Source organism: Rhinolophus hipposideros (genome assembly GCF_964194185.1).
Source record: "Rhinolophus hipposideros genome assembly, chromosome: 26".
NCBI classification, from domain to species: Eukaryota; Metazoa; Chordata; class Mammalia; order Chiroptera; family Rhinolophidae; genus Rhinolophus; species Rhinolophus hipposideros.
Genome location: NC_138072.1, coordinates 22170485 through 22189427, shown reverse-complemented (window position 1 = coordinate 22189427; position 18943 = coordinate 22170485). Strand labels below are relative to the sequence as shown.

At 44.2% G+C, this 18943-nt stretch overlaps 1 protein-coding gene across 1 annotated transcript in view; it reads right to left on the bottom strand.

The window, feature by feature from the left end:
• The window catches only part of NID1 (nidogen 1), a 71521-nt gene that overhangs the window by 8742 nt on the left and 43836 nt on the right, over positions 1 to 18943 (bottom strand). Inside the window, exons 11-15 of the mRNA XM_081039329.1 lie at positions 18042 to 18191; positions 16872 to 16994; positions 5221 to 5448; positions 3870 to 4042; positions 943 to 1069 (exon numbers count right to left, since the gene is read on the bottom strand). Of these exons, the coding sequence (XP_080895455.1) occupies positions 943 to 1069; positions 3870 to 4042; positions 5221 to 5448; positions 16872 to 16994; positions 18042 to 18191 (801 nt within the window). The remainder of the gene's footprint in view (positions 1 to 942; positions 1070 to 3869; positions 4043 to 5220; positions 5449 to 16871; positions 16995 to 18041; positions 18192 to 18943) is intronic.

Sequence of the window (18943 nt, the reverse complement as noted above, 5' to 3'; positions counted from 1 at the left end):
CAAACATGCTGGGCATGAGAAAGTCTCTGGATTGAAAATATCTGCAAGTCAGCTGACGAGTTACTGACTTAGCGTGTAGTATTTGACCTTTTTAGAGCAGGGGAATTTTTACGAGTCCTTGGATTTTTGTTGTAATGCTTTTTAATCTTGAATAAAACACATCCATGTCAAATAGTCTTGACTTGTTGAAGGTAGGCATTAAAATAACACTTACAGTCCTTGGCTTAAATCAGCATTTGTAAATTAAAGAATTGAGATGAAATGTTGAAGGGGTAGCCTGTGACAAAGTGTCCTGAACTTTACCATCAGTAATGCAACAAAGAGCTGAGGGATGTCTGTAAGAGTTCAGCCTGGTTTGCTCTTATGTGCCAGTGCAGAAAGTAGAGGAGACCCCCCCACCACACCCCCACTAAATGTTACAGGGTGAAGTGACAACCCTTTAACTTGAAAACTGTCTTGGGAATAGAGTCAACTATCAGAGACAATATTTGCCAATATGCCTATGACCCTCCTAACTGTATGATTCATCTGCCTGTTGCCTGTGAGGAAACCCTAATGGGGAACATAGTGGGCAGACACTCTGAGAATCAATTCTAGGCTCAGCAGCCAGCAGGAGAAATGTATATCCCAACTGGATGGTTGACTTTGGCCTTTATTATCCATTAAAACTGGCTATATAAACTTTTAGGCAAAGGCATGCACTTACCCTGTATTAATTTTATTCTTCTTAGGCTAGCGACAAGTCCCGGCTAAGATGTTTATAATTTGATGAGTCCTTGGAGGGCTCTTCAGAGAAGGCTGGAAAGGTTGGTGTTTGAGGCCGAGGACCCAGCCCCTCTCAAGTCACCACATCCTGGGAGCAAACAAACACTCCAACCCTCGAGAGCCACTTGGGCTGCTAGAAACAAAACCAAAAAGGAAGAATGGTATTTCCTTGCCTACCTTGTCGAATGATGGTGGTTGGCTCTCCACCATGAAGACTGGCTCTCCCAATGGAAGGCTCACTGATGTCGGTCCAGTAAACCATCTTATCCACACAGTCGAAAGCTAGTCCAACGATGACTTTATCCTGGAAGTGCAGACCAGTGGTGAGAGTGGTCCATCCACTAGCATCTGAGTAACCAGTGATGGTGGGAATCTTTCATGTGCTTATAGGCATTTTGACACCTTTTTTTATGAAGGGTCTTCAAGTCTTTTGTGCATTTAAAAATGTTTATTATTGAGTTGTTAGAGTTATTTATATACTTCAGATAAAAATCTGTTGTTACATACATATATGTACACATATGCATATATGTATGCATATGTGTGTGTATATTTCCTGTCAGTATGTAGTTTGCTTTTTAATTTTCTTGATGTTTTTGAAGAGCAAAGTTTAAAATTTTTATTAAGTCCACTGAATTATTTTTTCTCTTATGGCTAATGCTTTTTAATATATGTTCTGCTGAAGCAAGCATGGCTAGTGCTTTTTACACATCATCTAAGAAATCTTTGTCTACTGAGATCATTAAAAAATATATGAGACATAAATATTGGCAAGGAAGAGGTAAAACTACTCCATTCTAAGATAATATGATTGTTCATATAGGAAATCCTGGGGAATCTATAAAACTATTATAATTAATAATTGAATCTAGCATGGTTGTAGGATATAAGGTCAATATAAAATCGCATTTCTACTAGCAAAATACAAAATTTTAAAACAATGTTTATAATAGCATCAAAACAAAGTATAGAAGAATAAATATGTTTAAATGTGCAATATTCTACACAATACTGTAAAACATTACAGAATGAAATTAAAGACCCAAATAAATGAAGACATAAATTAGTTTAATGAACTGTAAGATTTAATATTGCTAAGATAATCAATTCTATCTAAATAGAGTTAAAGATTCAATGCCATCTTTATCAAAATTCCAGTAGGCTTACAAGAAACTTACAAGCTCATTCTAAAATATATATGGAAATATAAAGTGAGGCTCTGAGAACCATAGAAATGGAAAACAAGCATGGCCTTTTACTGAGAAAATCAGGGTTATCAGCAGACACTTCCTCCTCAAGAGGTCAGATCAAAAAGGACAGATCCTTACCTTCTACCACATACAAGAATTAACTCAAAATAAATCAAAGACCTAAATGTAAGAGCTAAAACTATAAAACTCTTAGAAGAAAATACAGGGGCAAGCCTTATAACATTGGATTTGGCAATAATTTCTTGTATATGACATCAAAAGCAAAAATAAATTGGACTTTATGAAAATTAAAAATGTTTGTGAATAAAAGGACATAATCAACATAGTGAAAAAGCAACGCATGGAAGGGGAGAAAATATTTGCAAATCATATATCTCATCAGGAGGCAGTATCTAGAATATATAAATAACTCCTACAAGTGCATAATAACAGCAAAACAACAACCCAATTACAAATGGACAAAGGATATGAATGGACGTTTTCCCAAAGATATACTAATGGTCCATAAGCACATGAACAAATGTTGACATCACTAATCATTAGAGAAACGCAAATCTAAACCACAATGAGATACCATTTCACATCTATTGGGACGGCTACTATTAAAAAACAGAAAATAGTAAGTGTTAGCAAGATGGTAGAGAAATTGGAACGCTTGTGTTCTGCCAGTGGGAATGTAAAATGGTACAGCTGTAAGGAAAACAGGATGGAGGTTCCTCAAACAACGAAAACTAGAATTACCATATGATTTAGCAATTCCACATCCAGTTTACATCCAAAAGATGTGAAAGTAGGGAGTCAGACAAATATTTATTCATAGCAGCATTATTCGTAATAGTCAAAAGGTGGAAGCAACACAAGTGTCCATTGATGGATAAATGGATTTTAAAAATCCATGTGTATAATAGAATATTATTTGGCCTTAAACAGCAAGGCTATTCTGACACTTGCTACAGCATGGATGAACCCTGAGGACATGATGCTGAATGAAATAAGCTGGTCACAAAAGGACAAATTCTGCATGGCGCCAGTTATATGAGGTATCTAGACTAGAGACAGAAAGTAAAAGGGTGGTTGTCAAGGGCTGGGGAGGGGATGGAAAAAGGAGTTAGTGTTTATGGATATAACATGTCGATTTGGGAAGATCAAAATACTTCTAGAGATGGACAGTGACGATGACAGCACAGCAATGTGAATGTACTTACCACCACTGAACAGTACACTTAAAAATGGTAAAAACAAACAAACAAACAAGGACATATTTACCCTGTTGTGTCAGCATCCTCCCTCCCACTCAATTTTCTGCTTCTCATAGCCTCACTTGACATTTAGCCTCTCCCCTCCGAGAGAGGCTGTTTTCCTTACAGCCTCTCCCTTTGAAAGAAAGCCTCTTCCTTTCCCCATCCTGTTTTCCTTACAGTCTTGGGGGAAATGACTTTCACAAGGAACCAACCCATTTCCATTCGCTCACAGTGTGTGCAAAAGGGTACAAGGAAAGAGTGAGGGTCACCCCTTGGGGGATTTATGCTTCATGAGGCAACAGGACAATGCCAAGATCACTTATGTATTTGTTCAGCAAACAGTTTGAGTGACAAGCACCGTTTTGGGTCTAGGAACACGGCTGTGAAACCAACACTCCAGTTTCTTATCTTGTGGTGCATCTATTCTGGGTGGGAAGATACGCATCTGATAGAGAACATATACACTGACATATAATGGATCCAGGAGTGCTGAGTGCTGTGATGAGACGCAACACAGGAGGAGATAGAGAGTGATGGAGGCTGTAAACTGACAGGCAGCTGGGACAGGCTTCTCGGAGAGGTGGTCTGACTACACCTTGCTTGTTTCTCCAGGTCACTGAAGTGTTAGCAAGTGCAATTAGCCAGTACTCACCGGGACATGCAGCAAAGCCTTGGCTTCCGTCTTCTTCATGGTGCTTCCTTCCAGGGGGAGGCGCTCTATCTTCCCGGTCTGGGCAAAGAGTAAGTGGCTCCCAGGAGGCAGAGGGAGCACGGCAGAAGGAACTGAGGGTCCGTGGTGAATCGGGGGAGCCACTGTGCTCAGACCTGGGTGGCAGGAGAGGGCAATGAGCAAGGCCTGCCTGAAGCAGGGGTGCACACATGCAAGCACGCATGCACCTCACGCCAGGTCCCATCACCTTCCTGGCGCCACAGCCAATGCAGCGCTGAGGGTAGCATTAAAGGTCAAGAGGGGAAAAGGCTTAGTGCCCTCCTTATTAGAAACAGAAGTGACCTCGCTGTGCAGGATGCCTGCTTTGGACACAGGCCACAGCAGTGAACCCAAACAACCGCAGCGCAGCAACCCTGAAAGCCCTGCCCGCAGGGAGCTGGCGGGAGCGGCAGGCTGTCAAGCTCTGTAATGTACAGGGGAGACTGTTGGCGTGAACTTGCCCACGAGCCCTGTCCCAGGGGTGGGAGGTCTCAGACCCACAGCAGCAATATGCCCCTGTGGGCTTTCGAGAACACATGATGGTCAATGGCTGATTCTCCCTTAGATTTAGCCTTGCCTCCTACCTGCTGACCTCGAGGCCCGGCATGGCTCCCTGGCTCACCGGACAAGAGATTGCCCCAGGAGGAGACAGGCCGCCTGTGCAGCAGAGTAAGGGGCACGGAACGGGTGTTGGGAAACCTGGGTCCCACAGCCGCAGCTGTTACAGAACCAGCTACAGAAAACTCTGGGCCTGTTTGCTCCTTGCATCCTAAATGACCTGGTACCTAAAGGTGCAGGGCACAACGGGGAAGGAGGCAAGTATGCGATGGGAACAGTTCCCCCGCCTGAGTCAGCAAGGCCCAGGGTGGGGCCTCGGTTGGTCCCTACCATCTCTGTGATATCCCAGTGCAGAGATGCTGGGAAGCCAGGCTGCCCAAGGCAGGGGACTCACCTGGGGGACCCAGAGCGCGCACACTCTCTCTGCTACCAACTGCAGCATGAGTGCCGCAGTGGCCACCAGTTATTTGCACAGACCAGGAAGAGAAGAGAGTAAGAGGAAAGAGAGGGTGAGAAGGGTGACATGGAAAGGAATGGGGTGAATGCCGAGGGAGACAGAGGAAGGGTGCAGAGGGGAGAAAAGGAGCTTGGGGTTCAAGCCAGTGGAGCTCTCAGGATTTAGGGCAGCAGAAAGCACCAGCAGGGTCCCCGAGCAATGCTCACCGGTGCTGGGGACTCTGGTCCCCGGGGGCCTTTCTCAGGCTCAAACCCAAGCACACACGGCCCCCCAACTTACAGGGAGGCCTCATCCCAGGCCTGGTCCTGGTGCCCTCCAGCTCACGGCCGTCTCGGTCCACGCACCAGCAGTAGCCGGTGCTGCCGTGGCACTGGGTAGGCACGTAGTACCCGTGTTCGTCACACTCAGGGACAAACAGCCCTGGCGGCAGCGGTCGTTGTGAGTCTGCCATCCCTGCTGCCCCGAGGATGTGTTCTCGCTCAAGCAGGCAGCGGGTTTTCTCCACTTCTGTGAGAGAGAAAAGCAAGGGGAGACTGTCAGCGGTGTCATTACTGGGGGGGTCACTGCCGCGACCCAACTCAGAACCACGGAGCTGCCTGGTCATCACTGGGTTTTGATTAATTTTTTAAAATTTAAAACACTATTTTACTTAAAGGATTTAATGGTCACGAAGATTATATTTACATTTTTTTTCCTCTCCTAGGCTGAGGCAAAACTGATGTGACATTAAATTAACGCTTTTAAAGTGGACAATTCAGTGGCATTTAGCACAGTCACGATGCTGTGTGACCAGCCTGTCTATCTACTTCCAGCACATTTTTCTCACCTCAGAGGAAACCCCACACCTACTGAGCAGTAGCTCCCATTCCCCCAGCTTCCCCGCTCCTGGCAACTCCAAGTCTGCCTTCTGTGTCTGTGGACTTACATATTCTGGGCATTTCGTATAAACGGAGTCACACAACATGTGTGTGAGCTTTTGTGCCTGGCTGCTTTCACTCAGCGGAATGTTTTCAAGGGTAATTCAGGTTGAAGCCATATTATCAGTACTTCGTTCCTTTTTAGGGCTGAATAACATTCTGTAGGGCTGTACCATGTTTGTTTATCCATTCATGAGTTGATGGACAGCACTGAAATTTGTTTTAAATTTAAAAATTGTTTTTAATGTTAAGTGTTTCTTAAATTTGTCCTTTTTATCATTCAAGCTTCTTGATTACCCACATTGAATCAAGGCCCAAGATTTAGGAACTAAAGACACAGGGAAGGCACATGTGTGTGTTTCTCTTTAATGATGCACTCATGTTTGGCATGACACATGGCCTCAACTACGTAACTCAGATCCCAAAGCAGGAAATACTTCTGTATCTCTGGGGAATTGCTGATAACAAGCTATGGCCTGGAGTAAACAACCCCCCGATACGAGGCAGAACTGTAGCTGGTTCCACACTAGCGTCCAGCCACCATAAGGACCAGGGCAGCGGTGCCACCACCTCTGACCATACCAAGCTGTGTCCAGACACCAGCGGGAACATCACAGACTGCTGAGAGCTACACTTAGCCAAACAGAACCATGTCGGGTGCCTCTCTCTTCCATGGCTTTCCATGTACTGTTCATTGTGTGACTCCCCCCTCATTGGGTGAGGGGGGAGTTTAATCCTCCAAACTCAGCTCAGGCATTTCCTCCCTCAGGACCCTCCAGGCTGGGCAGTGCTCCCAGAGCGTGCTGGGCTCCTCCACCCTGTAGCTCTCGGGGCACAGATACTGCCTGTTCCTTGTCTGCCTCCCTGAGCAGATTCTAGCCTCTGAGGGCAGCGAGTGACTGCATCTCTTTCACCTGAACTCAGGAGGCACCCAGTGAGCGGGAATGGAGGATGCACATGGAAAAGCTCCCAGGACCTGCCCTCAGGAGCTCGCGGTCTGGAGGGAAGGCAACAAATGAACAATTACAGTCCAGTGAGCGGGCATCTTGACAGAGAGGCCCAGGATACCACAGACACACAGCAGAGACGCTCTCCATAGGGATCGGAGAGCAAAGGAGCACCTAAGTGCTAACTTTCACCTTCACTGGAAGATCTTGGAAGGGCTCCACCGACTTTTCCTGTTAAGGGACAGAGTCCATATTTTCAGCTTTGTGGGACATGTGGTCTCTGCCACAACTACTCAACTCTGCAGTTGTGGCATGACAGCAACCAAGTTCCATACATAAATGAACAAGTGTTCCAATAAAACTTTATTTATAAAAACAGACAGCGGGCCAGAATTGCCCTGTGGGGACTGTAGTTATCCACCCCTGCTCTAGGGCATCATATTTATGTTAGGGGGAAGTTTTATGTAAAAATGCTAACTCATAAATTAACTTGTGTCAATATATTAGTGTGTTAATATTATATTGTAATAATAAAATATACAATGCTATGCTATGTAGTTCATAGAACTTTTTATCTGAAAATGGTTGTAATGCCCAGTTCCACCACTCCTGGCGTTATCTGGGTCTGTGCCCCCTTAGCTGCAGAACAGTGGTGGCAGCAGTAACTAACCTCACAGTAATACTTGGAGGAGCGAGTGGGATATGAGGAGACAGACGTACGCAGGTGAGACCTTAAGTTCTGCACAGGCCTCCACAGTGACATGCAGCACATGTGTTGCCAATAAATGTTTGAAGTATTTTTTGTCTGCGTGGCTAGTTCTCATGTTCATGTGCTGAACGTGGTTGCTCTTTGGATTAGCCGTGATTTCTGAGCGTGTCAGTAAAGTGCTGTTGAACTTGTCAAAGGAACACTGGGGATGCTTTCTCTCTTGTTCCAGAGGCTGATATTAAAAACAAAACAAAAAACATATTCCACGTAGGAAGAGCCAAACAAAGAAAGAAATAAACCATCTGGTTGAGAATAAAAATGTTGGTTTTTGCTCCCTCTTGGACGTAAAACTTGTTTATTTCCTCAATATCTTACATTTGTGCAGGGTTTTAGAGTTTCTACATAAGCTGTCTCCACTCACATTTCACTGAATTCTCATGATAGTCCTATGCAACAGGCAACTATACTTTGCACGCCAAAATTAGAGAACTGAAATGCAGATTGGTGATGGGGCTCCCCAAGCCCCGTAAATGGCTCAGCTCAGGCTGGAACCAGGGTTTTTGGGTTCCTACCCTGCCCCCTGCCCCTCTGCACCCACATGCCCAGCACCCAGGACGGCTCATGCTCACTGAACATGTTACGCCAATGGTGATATAGGCAGCTGAGTATAACACACTCACCAAACTAATCCATGGCCCACAGACTCATTTTCTTCCATTAATATTTGTATACAGTATTGCCCTCCAACTAGCAAACAGCCTGGTGTCAACCAAATCAAACTTTCAAGAAAGTAGATGTTGCTCCATCATATGCAGCCAACAAAGCTTTACATTAACACAATGTTTGGCCAACGTACAAAATCTCAAGTGCTCTAGAATTTACAGTGGAACTTTTAAGTGCTGGATCTTGAACTTATACAAAGAAATGAAAAACCTCAATTGTGGCTCAGGAAGCAGAATTTCAAGTGTGTTTATGGAAAGCTGTAACATAATTGGGTTTCCTGGGATGGCTTCTCAGCCTGGCCTTCAGGCAGTGGGGGCGGCATGTGGGAGCCCCAGGCCCCATGGGAACTTTTCCAGTAAGGGCCTGGGGGTGGGGTGGGGTGGGGCCAATAAAGACACACTTCCTGGCTTTGTTTCTGGTTGATAAAATGGTAACTCTTGCAAGGTTCTTTTTACTCATCTAGTTTTACCTGCTCAGAAGAGAAGCATTCAAGACCCTGATACTTATCTGGGGAACAACAGAAAGTCTAGGGCGAGTTTTTTCAAGGTTGGGGACAAAGGAGAGGAAAATAGAGAGAGAAGTCAGAAAAAACACACACATTTTCAATCTCTTGATTTGCATCCCATTCCCTTGCCTGATTACATTTCTTTGGGTTAATTTAAACAAATAACCCTCATAGTCTCTGATCTGCTCATGAGGGAGGTGCCGTTGGTTCAGCCTCTTCCTGCACAGCCCGCCCCCCTAGGTGCCCGCTGCTCAGAGTGGCACTTCCATGAACTCACACTGCTGAGGAGCCAACATGCGAGCGGTGAACGGTGCCTGGGCTCAGCTGGGTCTGAGACTTTCTGGCTCGTGGCCTCATCTCATCAGCTGCTAGATGAACACCTATTAGTCCAAGACTGCCAAATTTCCAAGAATGGGAATTTACCAGTAAAGGAGATAATGTCAGTCGGAGTGGTCTTTATTCTTATGTTCCTAGGGTTCTACTAAGAACCTCCCCCCACCTCCAATAACGATGATGATGATAAAGATATCTCTACTTACGAACTTTCTCCAAGTCTCTTCCCAACACTGACCAACCCCCAATCCTGACATGACAGGTGAGGAAGGAGAGTGCCCAGAGTGGGGGAAATGAACTAGCAACTAGAAAAGCAGAGAAGGGGAGGGAAAGCAGAAAGTCATGAAACCACAGGAAGAGAAAATGCTCCTCCAGTCTGCGTGCCATCTCATCTCGTGTGAAATGCCTCTTTGGGTTTTCTTTGTCCCTGCCTTCTGGGGCCCCTCCCTGCATCCGTCCTCTCCTGACAACCTGCTAGTCATAGGCTTTAAAAATCACTGTATTTGTGATTATTTCTCAGACCAGAAACCCCATGGCCCCTTGAATCATGAATGCATTTGTGCTCTAAGTGTTTGCTGAAACCTGCCGTGAGCAGGTGCCCTGCCAGCAGCACGGGTCAGAGCTGGTAGCAGAGCCCTGGGAGTTCCCAGGTCACATTCAACGTGGGCAGTGTGAGTAGCTGGCAGGGTCTGAACAGAAAGCAGAGAGGAGGGCACTTAACCCATTTCTACCAAGGGCTCATGTGACCCCAAGGTTGCTAAATCTGCTGTGTCCCTCACAGGCACAGCTTTGTAGTTGAGCCCACTGGCTGGGGGTAGCGCTGACGGACTTAAGGCTGGGGGTTTTCAGGCTGTGAGTGGAGGAAGGATGAGATGCTGAGAAGTTCAGGGTATTGGTGATGCTGCTTGACACATACTCCCTGGGGTTCAAGCGACAGGACTTGGAGAAAAAGATGGGATGGAGGAGCCGCTAGGCTCAGAAAGGACGACGCTGCTTTGAAAACGAGGCTGGGAGAACTGCGAGGCGGGGAATAGTTGGTGGGGCCACAGGCCTCACAACCATAGTTCTCAAGCCTCGGGAGCCTGGTTTCAGGGATCCTCCACAGCCCAACCTCCCCACGGCTGCCTAATGGCCTCTCCTCATTATCCCACCCCGTCTCCTGTTCAAATCCTACCCATCCTGCAAGGCAGAGTACAAATCCTATTTCTCACACTTCCCTAGCTCTCCAGGATCTTTCACCCGGGTGTCCACTCCCAGTCACACCTCCAGGTTCACTAGGAGTTTTCAGAGTTCCCCTTGCCTGCCCAGTTATACGATGAACTCCTCCAAAGCACAGACCTTACTCTCTACGCACTGAGCACAGGGGCAGGTAGATAACAGATCCTTAGGAAACACTTACAAGTGATCCTGGCTGTGCTACCAGTCAGCCGGTGCCTGGGACAAGTTAGGTAGTCTCCCTAAACCCTCCCCACTGGGGGAGGCTGATGGTGGCACCAGCGACACACACCAGCCAGCAATGGAGAAAACGAAGACGTGTGGCATCCTGGTCAGCAAGTGGAGAAAGTGTTTCAGGAGGGAAAGCGAGACCAGCTATACCAAGTGCTGTCAAAAGAGGTGAGGCATGAGATCTGAGCAAGTGAGAGTCACTGGGGACTCTATAGGCGTAGCTCGGGGTGGGTGTCGGGGCAAAGCGGGACTGCTGCGGTTTGAGAGGCAACGGGAGACTCTGGGAAGAAGGTAACAGCCTAGTTTTCTAATCTAATTATAGACAGTAACAATAGCAAAACCCCAAATCCAAGGACAACATTTACAATGAAATGAGGTGACAAGCTAGTCCTGTGAATCCCAATCACAAGCCGGTGAGGACACACCAGCAGCCATGAGGAATTCCATGCTGGAATCAGTGTCTATGTGGAAGAAGGAGGGAAGCAACAGGACACCTGACAGTTCTGGGAACAGAACCCCAGAGTCAACAGCCCTGAGATAGAAAGCACAGCAGAGCCAAGCTGAACACAGCTGCTGAGGCTGGCAGATTTTCCTACTCCACCTGGGACGCAAAAGCCTAAAGGGACTGGAAGATCAAGCCCCTAGGAATTCTCAACACTGATCTGGCCGGCAGGGCCTCACGCTGGGAGAAAGTGCTGGAACACTCAGCAGGATGGAGATGACAGAGACAAGGAAAGAGAAGGTCCAGATCACGTAGAAGAGAACAGAGCCAGGAAATCTGAAATGTAAGTTGAAATATTTTTTAAAACGCCACCAAAAGAACAGAACAGGAAGCTCTGCATAGTTAGAAAAGTGGTCTGAACCAAGCTTCTTTCTGAAAGTTCAGGAAAACAATTTCACATAAAAACAAGCAACAGTAAAGTATGGAGGTCAAATCCAAAACAAAGTTACAATAAGGAAAAGGATAATAAGAAGGAGAATAACAACCCCAGGACAATGAAAGCGTGCCAGAAAGACATGCGAATAGAATAGATCCAAACTGCAACCTTCTGTTTCAAAATAAGCAATAAGACAGTAAGAAAATGATATCAGACATGAAAGAACAAAATGAATCAGAATTTGAAAAACTCAGAAATGAGGCAACAGAATTCAGGAAAGAAGTTGAAATAAAAGAAAAAAATCATTTCAGAAATGAAGACCAAAGTAGAAGGAATGAAAAAGTGAATAAACGTAAGAGGTCATGCTTTAAGAGCAACAGAAGGTGGGAATAGGAAAATGTTTAAAGCGAAAAAGAAATGAGACGAAATAGATTTCAGAGAAGGGGACCAATAGTGGAGACAAGCAAAGAAGATTCAATACGTAAAATGAAATAAATACGTAAAAAGGAAATAAAGCAAGGAAAAAGAACAAATACTAAAACTGTAGTTCAAAAAACATTCCTGAAATTAAAAAAAGATTTGAAATGACAAATTGAAAAGGCACAGAGTGTAACTAAGAATACTGAACCAGACCAACCAAGCTGGTCAAGCGATATTCTAGCAAAACTATTGAACTTTTGAAAGGAACTATGGAAAAGAAAAAAAATCCTTTGGGCATCTAGGTCAAAAGGGGAAAATTATCTTCAGATTGCCATTTGTATTTTTGACAGCCATGCTTTATGTTAGAAAAAATTTGAGATAGTCAACGAAAAAAAATAAACCAAAGAATATTGTTTCCATGAGCCCTTCCTGAGGAACATTCTAGAGAACAAGCTTCTGACAACAAATACACTAGAGAGACATTGACATAAGGGCAGGTAACAAGCAATACTTACATAGTTTCTTGTTGAACTAAGACTAAATGAGGGTTGAAAGGGAGAAAATATAGTATGTGATGGTCACATGTTCAGGCAATGTAGATATAATGGAGAGGATGTGGAGAGCACATGAAAAAAATTATTGATTGTTCTCAGACATTATATGGGTGGTGGTAGTATTAGTATTCTGATTCTTAGACCATAGCGTGTCTATGTTCGATAAAGTAAATAAGGAATTATGGTCTATTCGAAGTCTTGTCATCCACTGTGTCCTTGAGAGCCAGGATTCTCAGTATGAAAGGAAGGAACTATGGATATAATTGAAAAGAGGTTAAGGAAAAAATCCTGTAGTCCTGAGTTTGAATTGGAAATATTAACCTGAGCTCATTAGGCATTCCTACGTCAGTCTGAGCATCTCAAGGACTCAGACTATGGTCCTGCAATACCATTTCCCACTGAAAGAAACAAGGGCTTCATAGAGAAATGGCTGGTTCTAGTTCTGAGGCAGGAAATACACAAGAACCTAAAACATCTTATCATACCAGAGAGCAAGGATGCTATTGAAGGCTACTAGGATTGTGTCAAAAGAACCAGAGGCCAACTGGAAGAGGTTCCCAGGGGCCACAGATGGGACTCTGGGCTACAATGAGTGCGTTAATTACAATCAATTGATACCCATGAGTATATAATGATATTAAAAACTAAAAATGAATTAGTCACATCAGTGGCTGATAAGTAATCAATCTGTTAGCTTGACAACAAGTAAATAAGAGAAAGACCCAAGCATTAATACTGTTTTTCCTTTATGAAATGTACCAACTGGGCAACCAAAGAGTAGATGAGAGGAAGCATTTCTTTATAAATACTCTAACTAACTAATGAAAAAAAAATGACAATAGAATTAGACTATCACCATTTGCTGCCCAGTAGAAATTAATGGACATTTAATGAATATCAATTACAACGAATAAATGAGAAAGAAATGACAACTAGGCTCTCACAATTTGCCACTCTCTAGAAATTAACAGATCTAGGCCATAATCATAAACGGCTCCTCACATCACAAAGAGTGAGACAAGCAGATTTTATGTGCTTACCAGTGCACTGCATTGGACCCATGCCACACATCTTTAGAGAGAAAGATAACTAGTTCAGAAAGTCGGGCTACAAGGAATGATGTGCTTCTGATGTAAGGTAATACCACCACCTACTGTCTTGCCAAAAGGATTGAACCTGAGTCTGATCAAGTCTCTGGACCCAGCTGCCAGTTTGCGAGCAGCAGAGAACAGGAGGGCATGTTGAACTACACCATGAGTGCACAATTGCAAAATCCACACCGTAGGAAACTACAGCTCAAAGTCTTGGCTTCTTCAATACACAAACTGCAAGGAAAAGAAAGGGCTGAAAGAGGGAACTATAGATAGAAAAATGAGCAACACTAAAACTATAGTGTCTAGGAATGCACATGTATGATAAAACTATAAATGCAAGTTAGTAATTATTGTGAAAGTCAAGTGGTGGTTACTTTGGGGGAGAGGGAAGAGGCTCTGACTGGGACAGAGCTCCTGGAGGAGCTCCTGGGGTGTGGGTGAAGTTCTACTTCTTGACCTGGGTGGCAGTTACAAGAGGGTCACATTGGAATGACTCCCTGAGCTATACATTTGTTCTATATGACTTTTCGTATCTGTTTTATTTTACAATTAAAAGGTCGGTAAAAAAGAGACAATGGGAGAAGTGGAAGAGGAAGAAGCAATTCAAGTCCACCCTTATGAGGAACTGAACTTTAAAGGAGAAGGAAATAGGATGGCAATGAGACAGGGGTGTCGGATCAAGGGAAACCTTCACTTTTGTTTGTCTTTCACGTGAGAAATATCACAGCTTCACTGTAGGCTGATTGGATTTATCTAGTAAAGATGGAAAGGCTGACCATCCAGGATGGAGAGCCAACCACAGAAATGCCAATTCCAGACAAACAGCAATCTGGCACATTAAATGAATGTTGACTGGAAATTTATAAGTTGTACTTTTATTTGTATTTAATTTGTAAATGTGTTTTGATTTTATAGTTACAAAAGAAGTTGGACCCTAGATTTATCCATAGTAAAAATAATCTAAGCCAACACTGGAGGCCTTAAGAAAGTTTTTCGTTTAAAAAGGATCGTACTCAATTTGGAGAAAAATTTCTATAACAATTCTTTTCCACAAAGAGTTCAAGAAATCCTTTTGTAAACTAAGAAATTATTCAGGCCTTATGTTCCTTATTTGTAAAACAAAGGGGATGAATTAGAGAGGTTCTAGAGCCCCTTCCAACTCTAATTGGGAAATTCAAGTTTTCTAACAGTGGGTTTGCTTGAAACAAAGTGCAAACTGTAACACAAACAACAGACACATAAGGAAAAGTGTGCATGCAATTGTCCCTCAGTTTTCTCTCCTTTAAGTTGTACTATCCTAAATGTTTTTATCATTCTTTGTAGCCTGACTTTCTGAACTAGTTATCTTTCTCTATGAAGATGTGTGGTGTGGTCCAAGGCAGTGTACTGGTAAGAGTGACTGGTACCAAGGGTAAAGATTGGTGATCAAACCTCCACAGGTTTGGTATTTGCCCTTAAGGACCAGGCTTTCCATCTCTAGCCCAGGGCTCTTTGAACTCCTCTTTGGTCCTCTATTAAGCTCCTGCCATGTTCCAAAATTCTAGCCAGTTACATTCTCCCAGACACCATCCAGGCAAAGTCAGTGGTGATTGTAGCCCACCTCCAAAATGGCCCCCAATCTCCTACCTCCTGGTATTCCCACACTTATATAGTTTCCTTTCACACTGTTAGAGGGTTGGCCTGTGACTAATAGTATCAGCAGAAGTGACAGCATTGTCACTTCCAAGATTAGGTTACAAAAGATTGTGGCTTCCGTCTTAGGTTCTCTCTCTTGTCACCTGTTCTAGAGAGAGCAACTGGATACCAGAGACATAAAAATAAAATGTACATGCACCCTGTTCTCAGAGTGTTCACAGGCTAGCAAAGGAGACAAACACTGAAATAGTCTGTAATTCCTTTCCATTTATCTCTTATTGAAACATGTATAGTGGCATAAATACAGAGGGTGCCAAAAAAATGTACACACATTTTAAGAAAGAAAAAAACTGTATTAAAATTGTAATGTTCAATATATACTGATAACAAAAGATGAATACAAGTCATGTGTATACATTTTTTTGGCACCCTGGTATATCTGGCCAACAACAGCAGCAGTAATTAAAAATAATTAATAACATGACTGGCTAAATCCGGTCTGAGGTATCAATTACATGGTTAATCTCACGACTGGATCACGTGTGTTTAGGACCCCATCCAGGCTGGGGTCCATCTGAGAGACCTGGATCTGAGTCTTAGTTCTAGCCCTTACTACCTGTAGGACCTTGATTGTGCCTTTATTTTTTAAGTTTCAGCAAAAATGGAGATAGTAATAGCACTTACTTTTAAAAGAGAATTATGAACAGTACTTGAAATAATATGGTTACAGCACTGAGCATGTGGTAGGTTCTACACAAATGGCAGGCAATTATACGTATTCATTATCAGCATTTGAGTGGCTCCTGAATTCCTGGTATTGACCTCGGGCTATCACTATCATCATGATCTAACAAGATGCCACTCAGGTCAGCTGGCAACTTTAGAAGCTGCACAGTCCACATATCACAGGTACTACAGACAATTCTGTGGAGGCCCCAGTCTGCACCTTCCTCCACCTGGTGACCCTTCACCCTTCCTTCCCACCTCCAGCCTACCTCTGTTGCCCATGACTCTTACAAACCTGGAATAATTAATTTTATGTGTCCACTTGACTGGGTCACAAGGTACCCAGATATCAGGTCAAACAATATTTGGGGTGTTTTGGATGAGATTAATCTTTATCTCCATAGACTGGTACAGCAGACTGCCCTCCCTAATAAGGGTGAGCCTCATCCAATCAGATGAGTGGAAAGCCAGAATAGAACAAAAAGCTTGACCTTTCCCTGAGTAAGAGAAAATCCTTCCTTCCCGATGGCCCATAAACTGGGACATGGGCTTTTTCCTGCCGTCAGACTCAAATGAAAACATTGGCCTTTCCTGGGTCTCAAGCCTACCAGCGTTCAGACTGCAACTATACCATCAGTCTCCAACTTACCAACTGCATATCTTGGGACTTTCCAGCCTCTATAATTGTGTGACCAATTTCTTATAATAAATATGTACATATACACACACATCTTATTAGTTCTGTTTCTCTGGAGAACCCTAACTAACACAGTCCCATTATTACCCTGCACTGCTTACTCAGGTTACCAGGATGACCAGGCTGCCAGCACAGTTATGGTCCATGTGTGGCATTCCCTAGAGTTGTGCAGTGCACAACCTGCCCAGCTGTATGTTGCAGCTGTTCTCTGATCTCCCCCCTCAACAACCCTCAGCATTCTTCATGGAGCTTCACACTTCCCCACCTCACCTTCCCTCCCAAGGCTATGTACTCAGTACTCAGATATGGCACTGGCCTACCAACTCCAAATGTCCTGACACGTTACCTCCAGGCATACAGCGGAAACCGTCTCCCTGGTAACCAGGTTTGCACTGGCACGTGAAGGAGCCAGGAGTGTTGTAGCAGACGGCATCGGGGTGGCATCGGCTTGTCTGGCATTCATCCACATCTGCAAAACAGCACCCAGACCCAGGGACAATGAGATTTCTTTTGGAATCCATAGTTTACACAATAATTTAAGCCACTAGCGTAACTCTATGGGACCTTGTTTCTGACCTGTTAACAATGATTTAGAAGTCACTCAATATTAATTATCAAAATACTAACTCCCCAATTTCCATCTTGTGTGTTTACAAATGTGTTTCACTTTGATGACAATGTTTTCATAAAAAATCAAGTTTGCAAAAGGAAAAAAGGGGGGATTCTTTTGCATTATAAAATGATCTTTCTCATAAATAAGGGCTTCAAAAATGTCTAAGAGTTTGCAGACAAATTAACTGCTTGACAGAATAACCTCTGAGACCAGAAAAAATTCACATGCTCAGTAATGAAGAAATAGCCTCTTAGAAATTATAATCTACCTTAGAAAAGCTTAAACTTTTCAGAAATACTCTGTGGTATAAAGTTAAGTAATTTCGTAAACCAAAGGACCACAGTTATCAAACTGTGTTCAGTTACCTACCTAAAATTATCTATAGAGCACCCTGGCAGACAACAATGGACTGATCTCAGGCCTGAAAGAATTGTATGGTGTCATTATTCTTTGACTCTGCACTCATTTATTCAGTAACGGGATTCACTTTTTTTGGAGCAGATGGTTGGAGCGGGCCAGGTGAATGGCTATACACATTATTAAAGAAATGGTTGGATTTTAAGCTCCGTGAATGCAAGGATGGTTTGACTTTTCGTGAAAGACAACTCTGTTCCTAGCAGACAGGAGGTGTCTAACTGTTGCCTGAATGAGCAAGTCACATGGAACAAAATAGTAGAGGGAGGCCAAGTGTCATCCCCAATGAGAATAGGTCTCAAAGAAACAACAACAAAGAAACACACATAGTTCAAACTACTCGACAGAGATAAATTGTAGCCCATTGACCCAACATAGTTGAGAAAATAACTCTCTTAAACTCAGGGTGAATCAGTAATTAGCTTATGATAAGTACCACCGAGGACATTTTTTCAGGTTACACAGAGAACTATCAGAGCCACCACGCACCTTGGCAGGCCCGGCCGTCCCCAAAGAAGCCTGGCAAACAGGAACAGGTGTAGGAAGAGCCTCCTGTGTAGACACACTGGGCCCGCTGGGGTATGTCACAGTCGTGCAGGCCCGTCATGCAGTGATTGATGGGGCGCTGGTCCACAATAGCTTCAAACACAAGGTGGACACAATGTTTGAAGAGAGTCCTCTGAGCAGGCCCAGTGCCCTTCCAAGTTCCCCCCACACCAGTGTTTTAGTCCACTGGGGAGATGGTGCTGGGACCCCAGACCTCTAGGCATTTCTTCAGCTTCACACCCTGCTGCCCTCTAGGCTGGCACCCCCATCTGTCCTCCAGTTTCCTCAGCTGGACTCTGCCTCTAATTAGTCCTCGTAGACTGACACTGTGGTCAGTCACTCAGCCTGGCTTTCAACCTGTTTTGCCCCAGGGCTCTGTCTCAGGCCACTCTCCACACCAGGTCCCACATCCGACACGCCCTTCATCTGTATGTGGAGCTGGAACATCGCAGCTGCACACACTTCCTAGGGCAGTTCTGCTGGAGGAGCATTTGGAGCTAAGGATCTGAGACTTTTGCATGGTGTCTTTAACTTTGACCTACTGGGCAGGTGAAACAGTCGCTACGAATGCCAAAGTCAAGGTCACCCATCTCCCACCAAGGAAGAAATGAACTTCCAGGGCAGTAAGCAGGTATGGTGGAAAGACTGGGTCTTTGGGACAGGCAGCCCTGGGTTTTTACCAGGTACACAGGTGTCCACCACATAGCTTTGGGTAAATCCTATAACTCTTGGAGCCTCACATTCTTCCTTTGTGAAACAGGAATTACTTCCAGCACACCAAGCAGAGGGAGGCCCAGTAAATGGGACTATTATTTACTAAGGGTCCTGATGACAGAACTCATGGA